Genomic DNA, 18,946 nt, shown 5'->3' with positions numbered 1-18,946 from the left:
ACTGCTGATCTATTGGGATTTTCTTTAGGGTTTATGGAGAATGGACCGAAAAACTGAAAATATCCAGTGTGCAGTAGTTCTGTGGGAGAAAATGCCTTGTTGGTGCCAGAGGTCAGAGGAGAATGGCCAGACTGGTTTGAGCTGATAGAAAGACAATAACCGTCATTACAACTGAGGTTTGCACAACACATCAAACCTTGAATCAGACGGGCTACAGCAGTAGAAGACACACCAGGTGCCACTCCTGTCAGCTAAGAACAAGAAACTGAGGCAAGGCAATTCACAAGGGCTCACCAGAATTAATAGAAGATTGGAAAAACGTTGCCTGGTCTGATGAGTTTTGATTTCTGCTGCACCATTCAGTAGGGTCAGAATTTGGCATAAACAACATGAAAGCATGGATCCATCCTGCCTTGTATCAACGCTTTAGGCTGGTGGTGGTGTAATGGTATGGGGGATATTTTCTTGGCACACTTTGGGCCCCTTAGTACCAATTGAGCATCATTTAAACGGCGCAGCCTGCCTGAGTATTATTGCTGATCGTGTCCATCCCTTTATGACCACAGTGTATCCATCTTCTGGTGGCTACTTTCAGCAGGATAACACGCTATGTCACAGAGCTCAAATCATCACAAACTGGTTTCTAAAACATGACAATGAGTTCACTATATTTAAATACCTTTCATTGTAAGTGTGTTCTCATCAGCATCCATGTGTATAACATCACTGACCGACACAGTCGCCTGAACAGTTGCAGCAAATAAACAAAGCTTTATTTTGCATCAGACTTTGTCTCCGTGTGTGTTCTTTGGCATCGGCCCAGATCACTGGATTACCCAAATCTGTTCACACCAACAAGCCAACAGTGAATAAACATATTTCAAGATGTGAGACTTTCTCTCTCTATTTATGTCTGTCTTTTCCTCCCTACTCATTTCCTCTCCTCATCTCTCTGCCTGACTTGACTTCAAAAAGGCATTTGATTTCTGTTTGCTACTGAGGGACTGGATTGCTTTAATGCAAGGAAGAGAAAAGCAGAAGCTAAATTGCGATGAAATCAGCATGAGCAGCAAATACGAGCCATTGGGGCACGATCTGCTTGTGATAGCGAATGTGTTTGTTTGCATCTGCAGTGACTCTGAGGGTTATTTAAAGACTCCAGCTTCATTGCTGAGCGAGTTGTTGTGTATGATTCTGCATGTGTGTGCAAGAGAGAGAAAAAGAGATGTTTTCTTCACAGACACGAACTGAAGAATCTTGTGACTGGAGAAACCATGTCTGTATTTATACATACAATGCATATTTTCATCAAAGGGAGATTTTCGTTCTCATTCAGTTTTCCAAAAATAAACGTAATATGCATTTGCAATGCATATTCTTAAGCACTACTGCCCTCAGAGGAAATAAAGTAGCTGTAACATAATTCATGAACTCCCTATTTCCTTTTGCACCATAAACGTCCCTGTTTCTGAAGTGCAAATCTATAAATTGATGACCCATAAACCATCATTTACAATGCAACATGAAATAGGTTTCTTTGATTTCCATACTCGGTATGCAGAGAACTCTTTAATACTTCAACGGCTTCAAAAAATGTCTTTTCGTCTGTATAACTGCACTTCTACCGACAATATTCACGTGGGCTTTAACTGTTGCACTTCCCATAAACAAGATGACCTTTTCTTACTTGCTTTCTATGTTCATTTCCATGCAAAAATCATTTTATATGATTTGATTTCCATACTCGGTATGCAGAGAACTCTTTAATACTTCAACGGCTTCAAAAAATGTCTTTTCGTCTGTATAACTGCACTTCTACCGACAATATTCACGTGGGCTTTAACTGTTGCACTTCCCATAAACAAGATGACCTTTTATTACTTCCTTTCTATGTTCATTTCCATGCAAAAATCATTTTATAGCCTAACGCTTAACTTTGAATGCCACTGGTGTTTTTGTGTTATGAACAGCAGCTTACTATTGCTTTTATCATTAAATGCGTCATAAACCTTAAGCATAAGCGTTCACACTGACCTGGAGGCAACCAGTTGCAGTAGCCACTGGAGTTCACTACAATATTCGACTTGAAGGTGGAGTCAAACTTGTCATCTGCACTGCAAATGAAGAGAAGATGAATATTTTAGACATTTAGGTTTAATATTTTGCATTTTGATGTTACACTGATACAAACAGTATGGAAAGGACAGGAAATTATTGGGAGAGGATGAGGAGGGCATGCAGGGATCCGGAAAGCCAGATTTGAACCATGAGCACTAAACATCAACGTTCACATTCAATAACCACAGACAAAGACAAAGACACAATTAACATTCAGACACAGTAAGAACAAAATCTTGATGCAAATTTAGGAAGTCATCAGATTTAGGGCTTTGATTAACTCAAAGCGAAAAGCAAATATGAGAAAATATTCCTGCGGTTCATAAGGTTATAACTAGGTATGAATGAATAATGTGCCTTTCAAAAATTAGCTTGAGGCCGTGATTAAATTTAATATACAACTAAGCAGCAAGCTCCCATGTGAATCAGCTCTGAGTTAAAAAAACAGAAAGTCTACAGCGAAGGATGATAATAAGCTGTTCAGACACCAGCTCTTCGACTAACAATCTGCTATTGCCCAAGGACCAAATTTTCAGTACATTGATCTGTAGTTGCTCTTCTGTTTAGCCTCACAGTTTGAATTATGGCTCCAATACCGCAATTCTCAATCACAAGCGCACATACCTACGTCTGCTGATTCTGATTCCCAAGGATTCTTTACCCATGCACAAACGGGTTGCCATTTTTGATGTTGCAGTTGAATGCATATCATTTCACAGAATGATTTTATTCTTATTCTGAAGTGTCTGCCTGCATGATCACTGTAAATACTGGGTTTCAGATCTATTACTTCATATCTCGTTGAGGGACGTACCATATACTTGTTTTAATTTAGCCAAACACCTTTTTCCCCAAACCGACTTACAAATGAGAAGTATTCAGATACAAGATAAAGATGAAAATAATGTTTATCCTGTAAAAAGATCCTTAGAGGAAAAGCAAAACCTTACAGGGGAATAATACTACTATTCAATGCAACAATACTGAAAAAAAAGTCTGGTTTCATAAATATAAATGCTTATATACCTATTATACAGCAGGATGTCCGGCGTCCAGACTTGGTCTGTGGTAAAGCGAAGGTTTTTGACACCTGGGTATTCAGATTGGTTCCACTGAAGGTAATGATCATACCAGTGCTAAAGAATATATAGAGAAAGAACCGTTTCAACACACGCACATGTTCTAAATTAGTATGCTTTAAAAGGCCAGATTTAATATTGATGTAATGTTGAAATACCACAAAAAAATCATTTTGACTTATGGGCTTTAAAAAAGAAAATCAAGCTTACAGTGACTCATTTACAATGGAAGTGAATGAGGCCAATTTTTGGAGGATTTTAAAGCAGAAATGTAAAATGTTTAGAACTTTCATAAAATCTGTTAAAATGTGTGTGTGTTATTTGAGATTTAAAGCTGTTTAAGTAATTTCTGTCAGGATCACTATCGTCAAAAACGATTGACAATTAGCATACAGTTAGGATTGGCGGTATGGTTCTGTTCTGGGGTGCGTTTCCCGAAAGCATCGTTGGCCAACTATGGTCGCAAGTTCATCGCAATGTCCATTGAACTCTATTGGTAACAACGGAACTTGCGACCATAGTTGGCCAACGATGCTTTCGGGAAACGCACCCCTGGGCAAGAACTTAACATGAACTCAACTCATTATGTTCTGCAGCCTAACATGGATAAGAGCAGGGAGAGCAGCAATAACCCCCCTTAGGGTAAACAGAACAGAACCAACATGAATGTATAGCAGATATCATTAATTCATTCAAAATAATTAGAGAATCTTAGTCTGATTCAGGGGGACTGACGAGAGAAGGAGCTGGGGATGGAGGAGGGTAATTAGCTCCTGAGAAACACGATAGCTGCTGATAATACTGAAGGAGATTATATATGTATACAGTGATAGGTGTCGTATTCCTATAGGTAGATGTGGATCAGCTGAGAGTTTGAGCTTGATTAACGTGACCTGCCAGAACTGACGCTACGCTTGATTTTTACAGATTTTTTCACATTAATGTTGTCATGTCTAGTTGTAATAGAAAAAGATAGTAAGTGATTTGTTTTGTGACGTAATTATGGGTCCCATTCACTTCCTTTGTAAGTGCCTTACCCAGATTATCTGTTACCCAGATTTTTGCTTATTTAAAGAAAAGGGAGGACAAATGAAGTTTTGTCCAAATTTTGGACAATTGTTTTTTTGGTTTATAATAACATCATGCCACAAATGCAGTCAACTGAGCATAACTAGTACTGACCCAAGAACAACTGATGTCATTGATAGATATATTGATATAACACTAGGTCATTTAGTTATGTAAATACAAAAGTTTACTAAGACGTGGCTTACCATGTTAAGCCAGATATTGGAGGTCAGTACTTGATTTTTCTCATCCTGTATGAGCAAAAATGTTTAGAGTGAGATTAAAATCCATTGTGAGCTTAATGATGAATGTCACAAAATGACAACTGTAAACACAACTTAGGGAGTAAAATCAAACTGGTGGCAAAGTGAGTCAGTCAAAGATGAAAATAGACCACTATTTTCAGCTCTAGCCACAGTCAAAACATATTTTAGACAAAGAACATCAATATGTTGGTGATGACAAGAAAAAGGAAAACAAGGTGAAAAACGAATAAAGATTTTCATGAAACATCCAGAACCAGATAAAAATGTAATTTCAGACAGGTTCAGAAAGCAGCATGCATAGCATTTGAGATGTACGTTGCATATGGATTTATACAAGACTAGAGGAATTAGATCAAATACACCTTGGCTTTCATACCAGATAGCCATACTCCATAACACCCAGGAAGACAATAAAAAAAATGAGAGACTTACCACATCCATGATCTGTATCAAGCTCATAGACAGAAAGACAGTGAGAGGTTGAGAGTCGTTGGCAATAGGCCTCTCCATGGGGTTATAATCCTTCAGGAGGTTTTTCAACAGGGTCCGCTGGTATGGACCTTGCACTGACACTGACAGAAAGACAGGAATGTACTGTACCACCCAGAGCAGACACTTCAAATCAAGACATCAGATCACTGAGCCACACATGCAGAGAGACAGTTAGTATGACGACAGATACATCTATCTATCTATCTATATATAGATAGATAAATAGACAGACAGACGGATAGATAAATAGACAGTCAGACGAATAGATAAATAGAAAGACAGACGATAGAGATAAATAGATAGATGACAGACAGATAGATAAATAGATAGATGACAGACATATAGATAGATAGATAGATAGATAGATAGATAGATAGATAGATAGATAGATAGATAGATAGATAGATAGATAGATAGATAGATAGATAGATAGATAGATTCTAAAAACTCAATTATTTCTGCCTAATATAGTCCCAGAAAAGAGGTTAAAAGCAGTGTGAAGAGTCTGTATGTGCATGGCATGTGTGGATTGACTGAATGGAAGAGAATACATTTATCTGAAGGTTAAAAGCAAGAATGGACCCGCTCTTGAATTGATTACTCTCATTCACACTTGAAAAGCAGTACCAGCCCCCAGCAATAACGACAGATTTAATATTAACAGATTCCCACTGGCATTCTCAACTGACTATGACCACTAGCAGCAATGAACGCACAATATAGTGCTTGTAGCATTACTGACATCAATAATCCTTCAGGGCGATTCTGTGTTGTTCAGCAAAAGAATCAAGCAGCATATGACAATTTACAGGGCATGAGACTCGACACAATCCGAAAACCCCCTTGGCTGCATGATTACTAGGGTTTAGAAATAAATATAAATAAAGGTGGAGGGATGCCATAAGCATTGTTTACAGGAGCGAGGTAAGCAGCCGTATACCCTTGCAGTGATTGACAGAATTAAACATAAATGTGCCTATTCTGCATCTACCTATACACATTTGAACCTCTTACTCTTCAATCAAAACATCAATGTGTAAATTCAGTAAGGGCCACGTGTTCACCAGTATCTTGACACTCAATCAAGAAGGGTAATTAGCCCCAAGAAATTATTTATATTCAAGGATAATTAAATTTAATAGTTAAAATGTTCCTTCACCATGTTAATGACTGCTATAGCCTATCTATAACCTTTTCTCTGGGAATTATATTACATGGTTTTCTTCATCAAAAACCAGAAAGATCAACACTTGAAAATTTAAGGGGACGTATTTATTGCTTTCAAATATCTTTCAAATTGCATCTTTTGAACTATAGATAATATAATAATATAATATAATACTATAGATAATCACTCACTCACAGGCACACACTGATCACATGACGTGCATTGATATGTAGTTTGTAGGAAGAAAAACGAATAAAATAAATATCTGTTAAAAAATGGACGTTTTTAAAATACTGCAAATGATATATGAAGCAAATGTTCTGTTTGTGATCTGGATTATTTTTTTAAATAACATTTAAATGAATATAATTTAATAAAATAGCATTGAAATATCAGGTTGATACTGCATAACTTTTTCTTAGAGAAACAATTATAAAACTTGCAAGAATCCTTCTTGAAAAATGTTTTTTATAATGGTCAAAAAAGAAGAAAAAATGCAATTAATTTTCTAATGCAAAGACTCTGTCTCTTGCACACAATTTCATTTATTTTGATTTCTTTTACTTGTCTACAGTGCGTTTAAATAGAAGCAACATTACTAAAATGAATACCATTTACCTTTCTGATAAGTGAAGGTTTAAAGCTTCAGTCAATTTTTTATTTTATTTTTTAAAGTCAGCTCAGAATCCGATACCCAGAAACGTCATTTCTATCAAAACACTTCATCTTCAGCAACTGTGAAAACATGAAGATCCATGAATATTCTGTGATGTGACATTTAAAAAAATTATGAAGAGAATTACATATTAAGAGAATGTACGTGAAATGAATCCAAATGACCTGGTGTGAGATTGACAACCCAAATAAAAGTTCTGCTTTATGACAGGCATGTGAATAGAGAGGGAAAGAATGAAAGCTAGAATAGAGAGAGGCTTTCCATGGCAACACACACACACACACACACACACACACACACACACACACACTCCCTCTTTAGTCTTTCTACTCCACTGCAGCAACATGTCCATAAAAACAGCCGGAGAACTGAATCTACAAATGCATTCTGTGCCTCCGTCACCTCCATGCAGTCTCATGTACTCATGGATTTAGAGGAATGAACGAGAGAGAGAGAGAGAGAGAGAGAGAGAGAGAGAGAGAGAGAGAGAGAGACGGGAGGGGGAGAGAAGGTGCAATTTATGATTGCAGCTTCTAATTCTTCATGGCAAAGCAATTTTGACTCATTCTCCTTCTTGATCCCTCTGGTTGAATCTGATTCCCCCTCTTTCTCTCTCTCTTGACTGCAACAGTGGTAAAAAAAAAAAAAACCTTCAAACATCTGGGGGCACGAGGTAGCCAAAAGGCAAACCGATTTACAGAACATAAGCTAGAACCAAAAACAAAACAAGATCGTAAGCTGCTTTCTCTTAAACGTGCACCTGCGTTCAAGTCTACATCTCTTTCCTGAATAATTGTTTCATACACACACAGATTTATGTACATGTGAACATAGTGAGGAACCTACCCTGAATCAAAGCGGAGATCCCACAGAGAGTGAAAGCCAAAGAGTGCCACATTCCAGGAGATATGAAGGAAAAGCAGGGCAGAAAAACAGGAATATGTTTCGGATATGGAGAGAGGAGGAGGAAATATCCTGGTGGAGTGAAGGAGAGGAGAGGAAAGCAAGAGCTGACTTGATGCAAGCAGTGGACAGAATAAATGTGAGAGAGAGAGAGAGAGAGAGAGAGAGAGAGAGAGAGAGAGAGAGAGAGAGAGAGAGAGAGAGAGTGAGAGCTTACCCAATGATGTCGGCAAATTGCAGCGAGTGAGAGAAGAGGAAAAAAAGACCTGATTGATTTGAGACTCACAAGTCAGCTCTCTCTCCACCCAAATCTCTGAGATTCCCTAAGAAGGACAGATGAATGGGAAGAAGGATTGGGAATACAAAGGGAGAAAGATCAAAGACTAAAAAAGGGGGGAAAATGGGAAACTGATCTTGAACTGAAACTGAAAATCACATTTGGTTTAATCTTCCACTCTTTCGTCTCTCTTTGTCCTACTTTCCTTCTCCATCATTCCTGGTCTTATAGAATCATAAATATTCTCAAAGTGAGATCTTGAGAGGAAATGAAAAGCGTGGTCACTAGAAAAACTTTTGTTATACGGAGGAGACTGTTTTTTATTTTTTTTATAATTAAATAAATTTACATTTTTCAGCTTTATCATCACAGAAATAAATTACATTATAAAGTATATTAAAGTAGAGAACAGATTAAATAGAAAAAAACGTATTTTAGCACAGAATAGGAAAAATACATAGAAAAGTAGGTCTAAATTACCAATAAAAAATCCTGTCTATATCCTCACCAGCGATACTATTTCATCTTGACACAGTGTTGCCAGAAACGTTGTAGCCCGCTTTTTGTAAATGAATTCAATTCATTTTGAAAATTTATTTAAAAAGAAAGTAAATGAATTATACTCAAAAGTTTTAATAAGACACACAAAATATGCCGCAAATTGTCTGTTTTCTCTTTCAACATCATGCTGAGGCGAGCACACTTTGAAGAGACATTTGCCAAACAAATCAGTCTAAACATCTATTCTGTTAGAAAAAATATTCAGCACTTAAAGGTGTTTTAGTACGCCTTACCATAGGCTAACTTAGGTTTAAGTTTGCATATAATAGCCTAATTTAAAAAGTTAAAGCAGAGACGGTACGTTTTGCAACTTACCTGAATAATAAACATCCAGTTTAATGTCGGAGGTATTTGAATGTCTAATAAATATCGCCCCCTTGAATAATGAGATTTGCTATTACCGCCAAATCAACTAGAAAGTTCCATCTGACGTCCATCGCTCGTTTGTCACGTGGTCTTCAAACTCCAATGATCCAATCAGTTTCCGATAGACAAAATCAAGTCCCGCCTTACATTGTTTCTTGTTCGACAAGCTGTATGGATATTCACAACAGACCTCATTTTGACATCAGCGCCATCTTTGATTTTTAACGGTCGGAAATAAAAGCGAGGCTGTGAGGGATAGACATACATCTCTTCAGTGTACTGTTATTTCATGTGTTTTTGGATTCTTCTGCTTATGAAACACTGCGAAATCTCTTTCCAAGAAGTTGCAGTAGACAAAAAAACTTATAAGTAAGTCTAATAATCAGGGAGTTTTATACAACTATCAGCGGATGCCATTGAAAACATGGTAAGTCTATCCCTCAGCCTCGCTTTCATACCATGGCGCTGCTGATAGGGAAGAAAAGGGATACAATAGGGACTTCCATTTCATGCCGACTTCAATAATTTATCCATCTGCAATGCAAGCTGGGAAATCGCAACATTGTTTAATATGAAATTATTTGTTCAGATGGTTCTTTAAGGCTAGTTGCTGCAAAATTCAGATTAATATTGTAGTTCTAACATGTATGTACATTCAAAATAATTCACAATTCTTAGTATCTCAGAAAAACAACTATACAATGTAGGCTAATTGCTTTTTAACAGTCTGAAATTGGCAAATTTTCCAAGTAGGCCTATACAAAAAAAAATTGTAAGGGATACCAGTAAGTCAAGCATGTACAGACATGCTTGTGTGTGTGTGTGCACGTGTCTTAATGGGATAACGGAGATTATGTTGGAGGGGGTTTAATTGAGGAAGTGCTGGGATATGCAAGTGGCACAGTAATGTGCTTAGTTAAACTCCTCCTCTCATTCGTCCTGACGAAGTGCTGAGACAGGGGCCTGGGAATGGGAAACCAGAGAGCGAGTGAGAGCCCTATAATAGATTACCCTATTACTACAGATGCCCTTCGGTAGCCTCTTCACGCGGGGAGGGAGCCGAGGTGAGCGGAGCTTACAGTCAGTCAGGCATCTGGAGAGGCTTTCACACCCCACTGCTCTCTGAGAGAAAGCCTAACAGCAGTATAACATATAGATATGTCATGGAAAACAAGCGTTTAATATATCACCTAAAGACAGCGCCATTAAAAATGACGATGCCAAGATGTTTGATTCCATTTAGGAGACCTTCACAAAACTGTTGTTCTTCAAAAAAGGAATGCTTAAAAGCTGTTTGTGAGTAAGAGTGGAAACTTAAAGTCCAGCAGGAATTGATCGGTTCATTCAGTGGTGATTGCATAACTGAATGGACCCAGACCTGAATGAGTTGCGGGACTGTGGCGGCTGAAGGTCAAGTTCACCCTTGAGAGCATCTTTTTGTATCACAATAAATAAATGTGAGGCTATTGTTTACCCAATAGAACCTAGAACCAATAGCCCACACAATCTTTTTTCGGTTTTCAATCTTTTAAGATGCTACGGACCCTCAAATGAGGCACCCCAATCCTAAAATTTAAAAGCCATATAGTTTCCTATATAAAAAGATCCAGTTTATTCTGTAAGAATCATCAAAAATTGAAATATTAATTTGGGAAATATTTGTTTTCTATGAAGCTACATAATTATGTTCTTTAATGTGTTTATTTTGAATCTTATTTTGAAGTATTTTTACACTGTTTGCTTAAACTCTTGTGTCCCTCTGGGGGTCCCAGACCCCATTTGCTCATCCTGTTTAACAACCTTTTCCCAACAAAGCATGGTTTTTTGACCAGTAACACTATTTAAAATGCTTATGATGTTATCAAAACAGAAAACCACATGTGCTAAAGATGTGCAAAAGCAGACTTCTGGGTTACAGATTTCCTGACACTATGTGGTCATTTCGGGAACTGCATATGTGCAGGGCGGTAGAATCTGGGCTCTCGGTCGAGTATATGAAATGAAGAGAGAAAGCGTGTGGTACTTAGACTAATGTTCTTCATAATGGGAAAATTATTATCCATAGCGTGACTGCATTGTTCCATAACATGGTTCATAGGAAAACACCATGTGGTAAAGATGCATCCTGATGATTTCGTGAAGAAATATAAATAAGAGAAAGTACTGTGATGTTCAAAAGTTTTGACTCTTGAAAGTAATCATGAGATCCTCCCATGAGTCTGCAGTTTTATTCCCACAAGGCATCATTAGGCAGCCACAATTTGCAGTTGATTTGGTTAAGCAGGGACACAGACATTTTTGCACACCGGTCTCGTTCCTGGAGGGTAGAGAATACAATTGAATTGATTTCATCATATTATCATTCAGGAACCACTGAAGATAGCAGTTCGGCAGAGAGAAGCAATCAACTAATGATCTGGGAGACTAAATGACATGACACCACTGTTTCCTGACAAAGGCTGCTCTCTGTCAATGTGCTGCACTGGGATTTTAAACGCTGCGTAGATGAGTTTGAGTATTCTAGCACACTGACACATTCCTGTACTTAATAGGGAATTATTTACAGCTCATCTCATACAGTATCATAAGCAAACAACTTAAAAGATACTGAACCTCTTTTAGTCTACCACTTTATCTTGCAGGTTAGTCCTGTTTCCCATGTATACTATGTACTAATTACAATAACTGGTTAATAACCCTGAACTTACCCCTAAACGTAACCATCCTTAACCCATGTAATTATCTTATATTACCCCAGTACTTTCTTAGGTTAGTACACTGTAAGTGCACATATAGTGGAAAATAAAGTGCCACCTCTTGCAGTCCTTCTCTCAGGTATTGATTAATAAAAATGTCATCCACTGATGCTATTTGAATATTTCTATTCAACACACAGATAGTCACTAGCTTCAATAATATCCTATTCATCTGTCTTCAATCCAATGGCCTTTATAATGAATGTCATCTCTATGAACCTTTTATGAATACTATGATGACTTTCGCACAAATGCTGTTTGAAAAGCTATTCAGAAATCTTTATGCATTTTTACTTTGCGTTTTAATAAACTCCACTCCACAACCTAAGCGTTATTGCTAAAGTAATATAACATCGCATTTTCCCACTTCAGATGGGTATTCTCGCTAAGTATATCTAGTTCTAGGCTTATTTCCATTCAATGTTGGTTGGTAAGTTTGTTACCAAAAATCTGGACTATTACATCGTTTAAAACCTTTTTAATGGATTACATTTATTTGTATGTTTTTATATTCTAGCAATAAATATTTATTTTTATTTATCCTTTATTTTAACAGGATAGTCCCAATGAGATATGAAATCTCTTCTTCCAGGGAGTCCGGGCCAAAATGGCAGTTTCACATAAAAATAAAAAAAGGTTGGTGTCACTAAGACTTTAGGAAATCTATACATTCAACAAGAATGCATTAAATTGATCAAAAGACAGTACATTTAGAAAGTTTTTTCTATTGCAAATAAATGATGTTCTTTTGAACTTTGTTCATCAAAGAATCCTAGAAAACCATTTCCATAAAAACATTACGCAGCATCATTTTCAGCAAATGTTTTTCGAAAAACAATTCAAAATACTAGTATGATTTCTGAAGGATCATGTGACCCTGATTCAGAGAAAGAAAAAAGAAAGAAATTACTTTTTTTACTGTACATATTTTTGTTTAATCCTTTCCCTCCAAATAACTTTGGTAACAGGGTTTAGTGGTTGACAGTTTGAACAAAAAACTCATTACAACATCATTGTAGCCCAAACATTTTATTGAGACCGAGACAGAGAGAGAAAAAGAGACACTAGGTTGAAAGGCTGTTTCCGTCGGTTCTTCAGATCTCTAAGGGTGTTTGGTTTTATCTCCTCATCTCTTGCCTGAAATAATCAGGCTGCTGTCACTGAGGCCGGTCCGCCTCTCTCTCTCTTTCCGTCTCACTCTCTGAGGAAGCATCCAGAAAAGATCTTAATGCTGCTTCCTTCGAAAGGAACACCCTGGAGGAATGAGAATAAAAGAGAGGTCATTATCAAAAACAACCGCTAAGCTCATTAACAACGAAAGCATGAAGAACACCACACAATGCCCTCAAACGTTTGTCTTTATCCTGTAATCTTTTGTGAAGTGTAATTTCTGTGCCTTTAGCAGCACAACCATATTAGGGATGTCCCGATCCGATCCACGGCATCGGTATCGTGCCGATACTGGCCCAAAACGCTAGATCGGATATCGGAGGGGAGAAAAAAAATTATCCGATACCTATGATCCGATACCCATTAGGGGTGGAACGGTACGTATTCGTACTGAACGTACGTTCGGTGCATGGATTTACACAGAGAATACACGGTATAAAAATAAATAAATATCGCGTGCACATTAATTAATGTAATACGGAACTAACGTTACTGTTAGATACGCGCATATGCGGGTTCTTTAGGGACACCTAATCTGTAGCTCTGAACGCGCGTCTATATCGCTTCAAACGCTCACTTTATCATTATACGCACGCGGCGCGTCCTATTCGCTTTGGACGCGCGAATGGATTCAAACTGTTCAAGCATCGAACTAGACGCGATAGACGCAAATTTGACGCTCTATTCGCATTTGGTGTGAACGCAGCAAAATGAACAGGCTGCGATGTCAAGATTGCAATGCTGGAGTGTGTGTGTGTCAGAGAGAGAGAGGAACGGGCGCGATCGAACAGTGGAAACATAAAAACATACTCCGTCATTTTCATACAGGACATCATTAAAACTGCAAAAAGTGTTTAGCCTACTTATATTTGTGTAAAACCCAACATTGTGCTTTTGTCAAACTGTAAACTCTTGTCAAACTGTAACTGACACACACACACACACACACACACACACACGCTGTTTAAAAGCAAAAATGATATCATCTTTTGGACATTCATCATTGCATTGGTTTTCATTTCTTGTCCTAAAACAGAGCACTAATCTGTTTATTTTTAAGTTACACATTCTACATTGAATAAAAAAGAAAATCAAATGTGTTTTTAAAAGTAGTATTATTTTATACAGAAATAAATTATTTATAATTCAGATGAGAATAAAGTTAAAGTTAATTAAAATTTAAAGGAAACAAATATATTGATCTGAAATATAGCAAATTAATTTTAAATTCATTCAGGTTACCAAACATATCTCAAGGTCTTTTGAATAAAGGCTGGCAGTCTTTCATTATCAACTGTTGTTGTGGACTATATACTGGAGAAGTATTTGTTCTCCATTTGAGTGAGATGTTTTTATGTGGCTAATTGAGCAAAGTGCTTCCATTATATTTTATTATTATTAGTATTAGTTCAAGAATAAAATAAAAATATCGGATTGATATCGGTATCGGCAAATAGCCAAAGCTGCGGCATCGGTATCGGTATCGGAAGTGAAAAAGTGGTATCGGGACATCCCTAAACCATATCTTCTATTACATGGACAAACAAATAAAACAAAGCTACAGAATTCATACTTTTCAGGAAAATCTTCCAACGAAGGGCTTAGTTATCAATGCATATTAAGCTGGTATAGAAGACATTTAAATACAAAAAACCTTTCAATGGACTATTGCAATTCTTTGCTTTTTGCATTTTTATTGTCCCTTTGCTTCTGCCAGCACAAAACCACACAAATATCATCAGGATTCAACCAAAACAATATCTGTTCCAAAGCAGAACCACAAACATCCATTCAAAATCTAGCTTAGTATCCATTTCAATCAGATCAACATTTGCAAGAGTTTTAAGGTTTGAAAGATGTCAGAGAATATAATGAACTGCAGGCCTATAACAATAATGAATATTCAGGAACAATATCATGCACATCAAAACCCCTGTATTACTGCAATAACCACAAATCAGACAAAATCAGCTTATGCGGACAGTGTCTTTGAGTTTAGAACTTCAGCATCTAAACTCACAATAAAGACTTCACATGGTGTCATACTCAATGAAAAACTATTTTAATCTGTCATTATTTGAAGTCGGAGCCAAAATTATGTTTGCACTAGATGGCGGCTGCTAATTTAAAGTATTGTCTTTAAAGCCATTTACATAGTGACAGTTTTAACCAATGATGTCACAGATCTTCCAGCATCAAAAGTAAAACTCGCTGTAAGCACAATCACTCATTTCCATGAGTTCAACCCTAAAAGTCTGCATTCCAAATGGACAACTTCGCTTATGCATCATTCCTTACATCCAAAGAAAATCATATTCCTGATTCTTGTTAAGTAATGCTTTATTTTGTCCTTTAAAAACACAGATCTACTACAGTTAATGTCAAACCTCAGTTCTTAAGGGAATGACATAATCGCAACATGTTATTGATGATATGAGAGCTTCTGACTGTCATTCTAATAAACAACCAAACAGCTTATTAGATTTTTCCACTCCACTTTTGCTCCTAAACATGTCTAATGCCCGGTACACACTGTACAATTTTGGGCTGTCCCAGACGAAAGATGACTAATCGTGGCTCAAAGGTTCAGGTTCAAAGACGGCTGCTGTCACGGTCTTGCGACCAAAGATAGTCTGCGATCATTTTCTGACAGTGTCTGATGACCACATCCATATTCTCCTCTTTCGCTTACTCCACTTTTTTTCAGCACACATAAAAACCACAATTGCCAAAGTGCGATTCATCTTGCTCCGTTTATGTTTTATTCTTCTATACAAACTTGCGTCGTGACCTATGATTCAATAAGTGTCATCACTGTACAGTCTACATACATGTCATACCCAAGATCCATGTTGTACGGTGTGATTTGTAATGATCTTATAGGATTGCCAAAATCGCAGTCTGTAGGCATAAGTCTTAGTAAAAACACAAACAAACCTTCTGTGAGTCGAGCTTTGCCTCCGGTGGGCTGACACAGCACAGTTGAGCAACCGACACAAAGCACGACCGTCTGTGCGTGGCTGAACACCGTTGTGATCTTATAACATCCTGAAACATAAGAGAGACATAAAAACACATGTTTAAGACCATCCAGACTCTGACAGGTACAATCATCCAGTATATTGAGTATGTGAGGGACACTCACCTGGACACTTGACATCCATGAAATAAGAATTGGGACTCTGTACGAGTCGCTTCTTCTTGTGCCTCCTCCTCTCCTCCTCAGGGGTGGGGTGCAGCAAGTCTTTTGCGAGCTATTTACATAAATAACACAGTATTACATGAGAAAATCCTTTTAAACACCAACTGACCAGCTACTTTACATAAACTTGTATTGAAATATAGTGAGCCGCCTAGCCAGACAGCATCTTTGGGCATTACATAAGTGTGCGTATGATGCCCAAAAATAGTGTCCAAGTAGGCATCACATTAGATTTTGAGGCAGCCATTCAAAATCCTTTGAGTCTTGAGCATTTGCAGTTAATTTTGGCAACTCCAGAGAGCTTTGTGTAATCGTGTACAGTCATTAAGCCATCTGTAACATCTCAAATGTGGGAATTAAACAATCTAGCAGTTTCAAGATTATGAATGAATAATGTCAGACTGCATAAACACATCTATACTTAAATGTGCGACACGTTACGGTTAAACGTCCATGTTTTGTTATATGTGCGCCGCCATCTTGATGCAGAGCGCGAACGCACGCTTCCGAACCATTCAGGACTTAACACTTATTTTTATGTTCATCTTCTCGTTCATGCGGTAACGCGCACATTAAGGTCAGTAATATGGATATGTTCGTGAACGCGCTTCAATATTTAGGTCTTGATGGCTTGTTTGTGGTGTATATTGACATGTTTTTGCTCTCTGGTACTCACTGGCATGTTGGCGAAGATTAAGCCGCTGCCAGAAAGGAAGTTCCAAGCGGAAGCAGACGAATATCATCGGACGAGCGCGGACGTGAACGGAAATGCGTCATCGGACGTAGAGCGCGGACATGTTGGTAGAGGCAGATGAGGTCAATAACAAAACGTAACTTTGTTTGTATCATTGTATTGTTTTCTTTTTTTTCTTTCTTTTTTTTTTAAATCTTCTTTTCCCCTGGCTGTTGTTTTTATTTTTATTTCTCCTCCCTATTATTGAGTGTTAGGTAGGTTATATTGTAGTTTGGCTATCTGAATGATTAAAAAAGACAGGCTATAATAAGGATACATGTCCGGGTTTAATGGTTCCTACATAAAATATATGCTGGCAATGTATGGTAAAAGATGACTTTTATTTATTTATTTTAATAGATTTATTTTAATGATCTTTAGCCTATTTTAATTGATGTTTTAAAATGAGACTATCTTATAAACAAAAATATATCCTACCAAACTGTAGCTACCAAAGTATGGTATCTGCAAGTCTTTTTCAGATAAGATACCATGGTGACCTTTGTCTTTTATTTTTGAAGTTTCCTCATGAAGACAAAATATCCTGGTGCATGATTATGGCAATTATTCTGTATGGAAATTGTATAGGCCTCAAAATACGGTGGCAGGCTACTATTTCAAACCATGGTGTTTTTGTAAGAGTTATTTTCTGTGTTGTTTTATACATTTTAGCTTTTCTTCAGGCCTATTGATTTATAAGTCTGATATGAGTACTATTCATTTGTTAAACTGTTTGATGAGGGGGGAGTTCTGATGTGGAATATGCAGCTGGTAATGGGAAGTGTCTTCAAATGTAATGCCATCTTAAGTGCACTAATAATGTACTTGACCTGTCCTTTAGTGAGCAGAACTCCTCCACACAACATCAGGAGGAATCAAGTCTGCTCACTTCCAGCTAATGATGAGGGACAAGTGTCTGCAGATGCGGCCACCCCGAGACTTCACACTGGCAGATGGGAAGAATCATTCATGGGTCACTGCAATTGCTGCAGCAGCTCCTGACCAGCATTCCAAAACAGACAGTTCATCTATTATGGGATCAAGGGCAGTTTGTTTGCCTACAATAGAATAATGAGAGTTTGCCGATATCCTGAATGGCTACATGCCCAGGGTTTACAAAATGTAAAAGAGGAAGTTTAGGAGAAAATGTTGGGCTGGTTCAAAATAATTGCCAATTATTGTGGCCTGGTTATCTAACACATATCGTCAAAACAACCTGAGGTCAAATGGGCCAGGTGTATTTCATCAGATAAGTGAATTGTGGTCAGATAATTCATGCAGGCTGTGCGGCTTTGGCAGTAATCTTTGAAAGATCTCTAGTAGGCCTACAAGTGTAGACGATTTGGCTCAAATGGTAGAGTGCCTCTCAGTATGTGAGACAGCTTGATCAATGCCTGAAGAGCTGAAAACCCCATTCAGATAGTGGAAGTTACCAGCAGCATCACTTTTGCAGGCAAAGTGGCTTTAGACAAATTCTGTTTACTTGATTGGGCCTAATGAAATCCGATATTCCCACGAAATGAGAGTATTTTAAATGTGACATTTTCCTGTAGGCCTATATGTATTTTCCTTGATAAACGTTTGGTCCACATTGCCAGTAAACAAAACTAATATTGATTATAATTTGAAGACAATTACAAATTTAATTATTAACATAATCATACATTGGATTTATTCTAAAGGACTTTAATTTGTTAGACTAATTCACCGTATGAACGACGATTTTTGGTTAGGCTACTTAATTTGGTTTAGAATAGGCTACAAAACAAACTGGATTAAACTTTAAATTAAATCCCAGTTTTATTAGGTCAGTGAATAAGATCAAATATATTCTAACGTTTAGAAACTTCCTCTAACAAGCGTTAAACACAAAAACGTTGTTTATTTCCTAAGCTACATTTATCATGGCCACGTCACTCAAACACTCTCGTTAACAGGTTTAGCGTCACTGCTGCATGATAATATCAAATTTAGCATTATGCGTCGTTTGCATAGGTCGTTTGCCATTTCAAATATTCCGCTATAAGACGTAATGTAAATTGAGGTAAATATTGCATACACCTACTTCCGCGTCTGGCTCGTTGGTCTAGGGGTATGATTCTCGCTTAGGG

General features: G+C 37.4%; 2 protein-coding genes across 4 annotated transcripts in view; both read right to left on the bottom strand.

Annotated features, from left to right (window-relative positions):
• Window positions 1-9,169, bottom strand: part of chrna11 (cholinergic receptor, nicotinic, alpha 11) — a 36,613-nt gene extending 27,444 nt beyond the window's left edge. For 2 of the 3 annotated variants that reach the window (XR_013822076.1, XM_079879475.1), the window contains exons 1-6: window positions 8,924-9,169; window positions 7,988-8,093; window positions 4,964-5,103; window positions 4,472-4,516; window positions 3,145-3,254; window positions 2,035-2,114 (exon numbers count right to left, since the gene is read on the bottom strand). Coding sequence is in view for 1 of the 3 variants with exons in the window: in XM_079879475.1 (XP_079735601.1) it covers window positions 2,035-2,114; window positions 3,145-3,254; window positions 4,472-4,516; window positions 4,964-5,103; window positions 7,988-8,093; window positions 8,924-8,938 (496 nt within the window). In the remaining 2 variants the exon portion in view is untranslated. The remainder of the gene's footprint in view (window positions 1-2,034; window positions 2,115-3,144; window positions 3,255-4,471; window positions 4,517-4,963; window positions 5,104-7,987; window positions 8,094-8,923) is intronic. The other variant, XR_013822077.1, reaches the window with a different exon arrangement.
• Window positions 9,170-12,743: 3,574 nt separating this feature from the next.
• rps27.1 (ribosomal protein S27 isoform 1) lies at window positions 12,744-16,859 on the bottom strand. The gene is made up of 4 exons (XM_079879609.1): window positions 16,779-16,859; window positions 16,046-16,154; window positions 15,838-15,948; window positions 12,744-12,984 (listed from the first exon to the last, which is right to left on the bottom strand). The coding sequence occupies exons 1-4, from the start codon at window positions 16,782-16,784 to the stop codon at window positions 12,956-12,958; spliced, it is 255 nt and encodes an 84-aa protein (XP_079735735.1). The 5' UTR covers window positions 16,785-16,859; the 3' UTR covers window positions 12,744-12,955.
• Window positions 16,860-18,946: the final 2,087 nt, after the last annotated feature.

The sequence above is a fragment of the Squalius cephalus genome (genome assembly GCF_949319135.1).
Source record: "Squalius cephalus genome assembly, chromosome: 8".
NCBI classification, from domain to species: Eukaryota; Metazoa; Chordata; class Actinopteri; order Cypriniformes; family Leuciscidae; genus Squalius; species Squalius cephalus.
This window is presented reverse-complemented; position numbering and strand designations above follow the sequence as displayed.

Excerpts from the sequence above, each read along its gene's own strand:
- rps27.1 (XM_079879609.1), bottom strand. Across the intron at positions 15,949-16,045 it reads CATGGATGTCAAGTGTCCAG|GATGTTATAAGATCACAACG; the intron begins GTGAGTGTCCCT and ends CTTATGTTTCAG. Across the intron at positions 12,985-15,837 it reads CAAAGCTCGACTCACAGAAG|GGTGTTCCTTTCGAAGGAAG; the intron begins GTTTGTTTGTGT and ends TCATTCCTCCAG.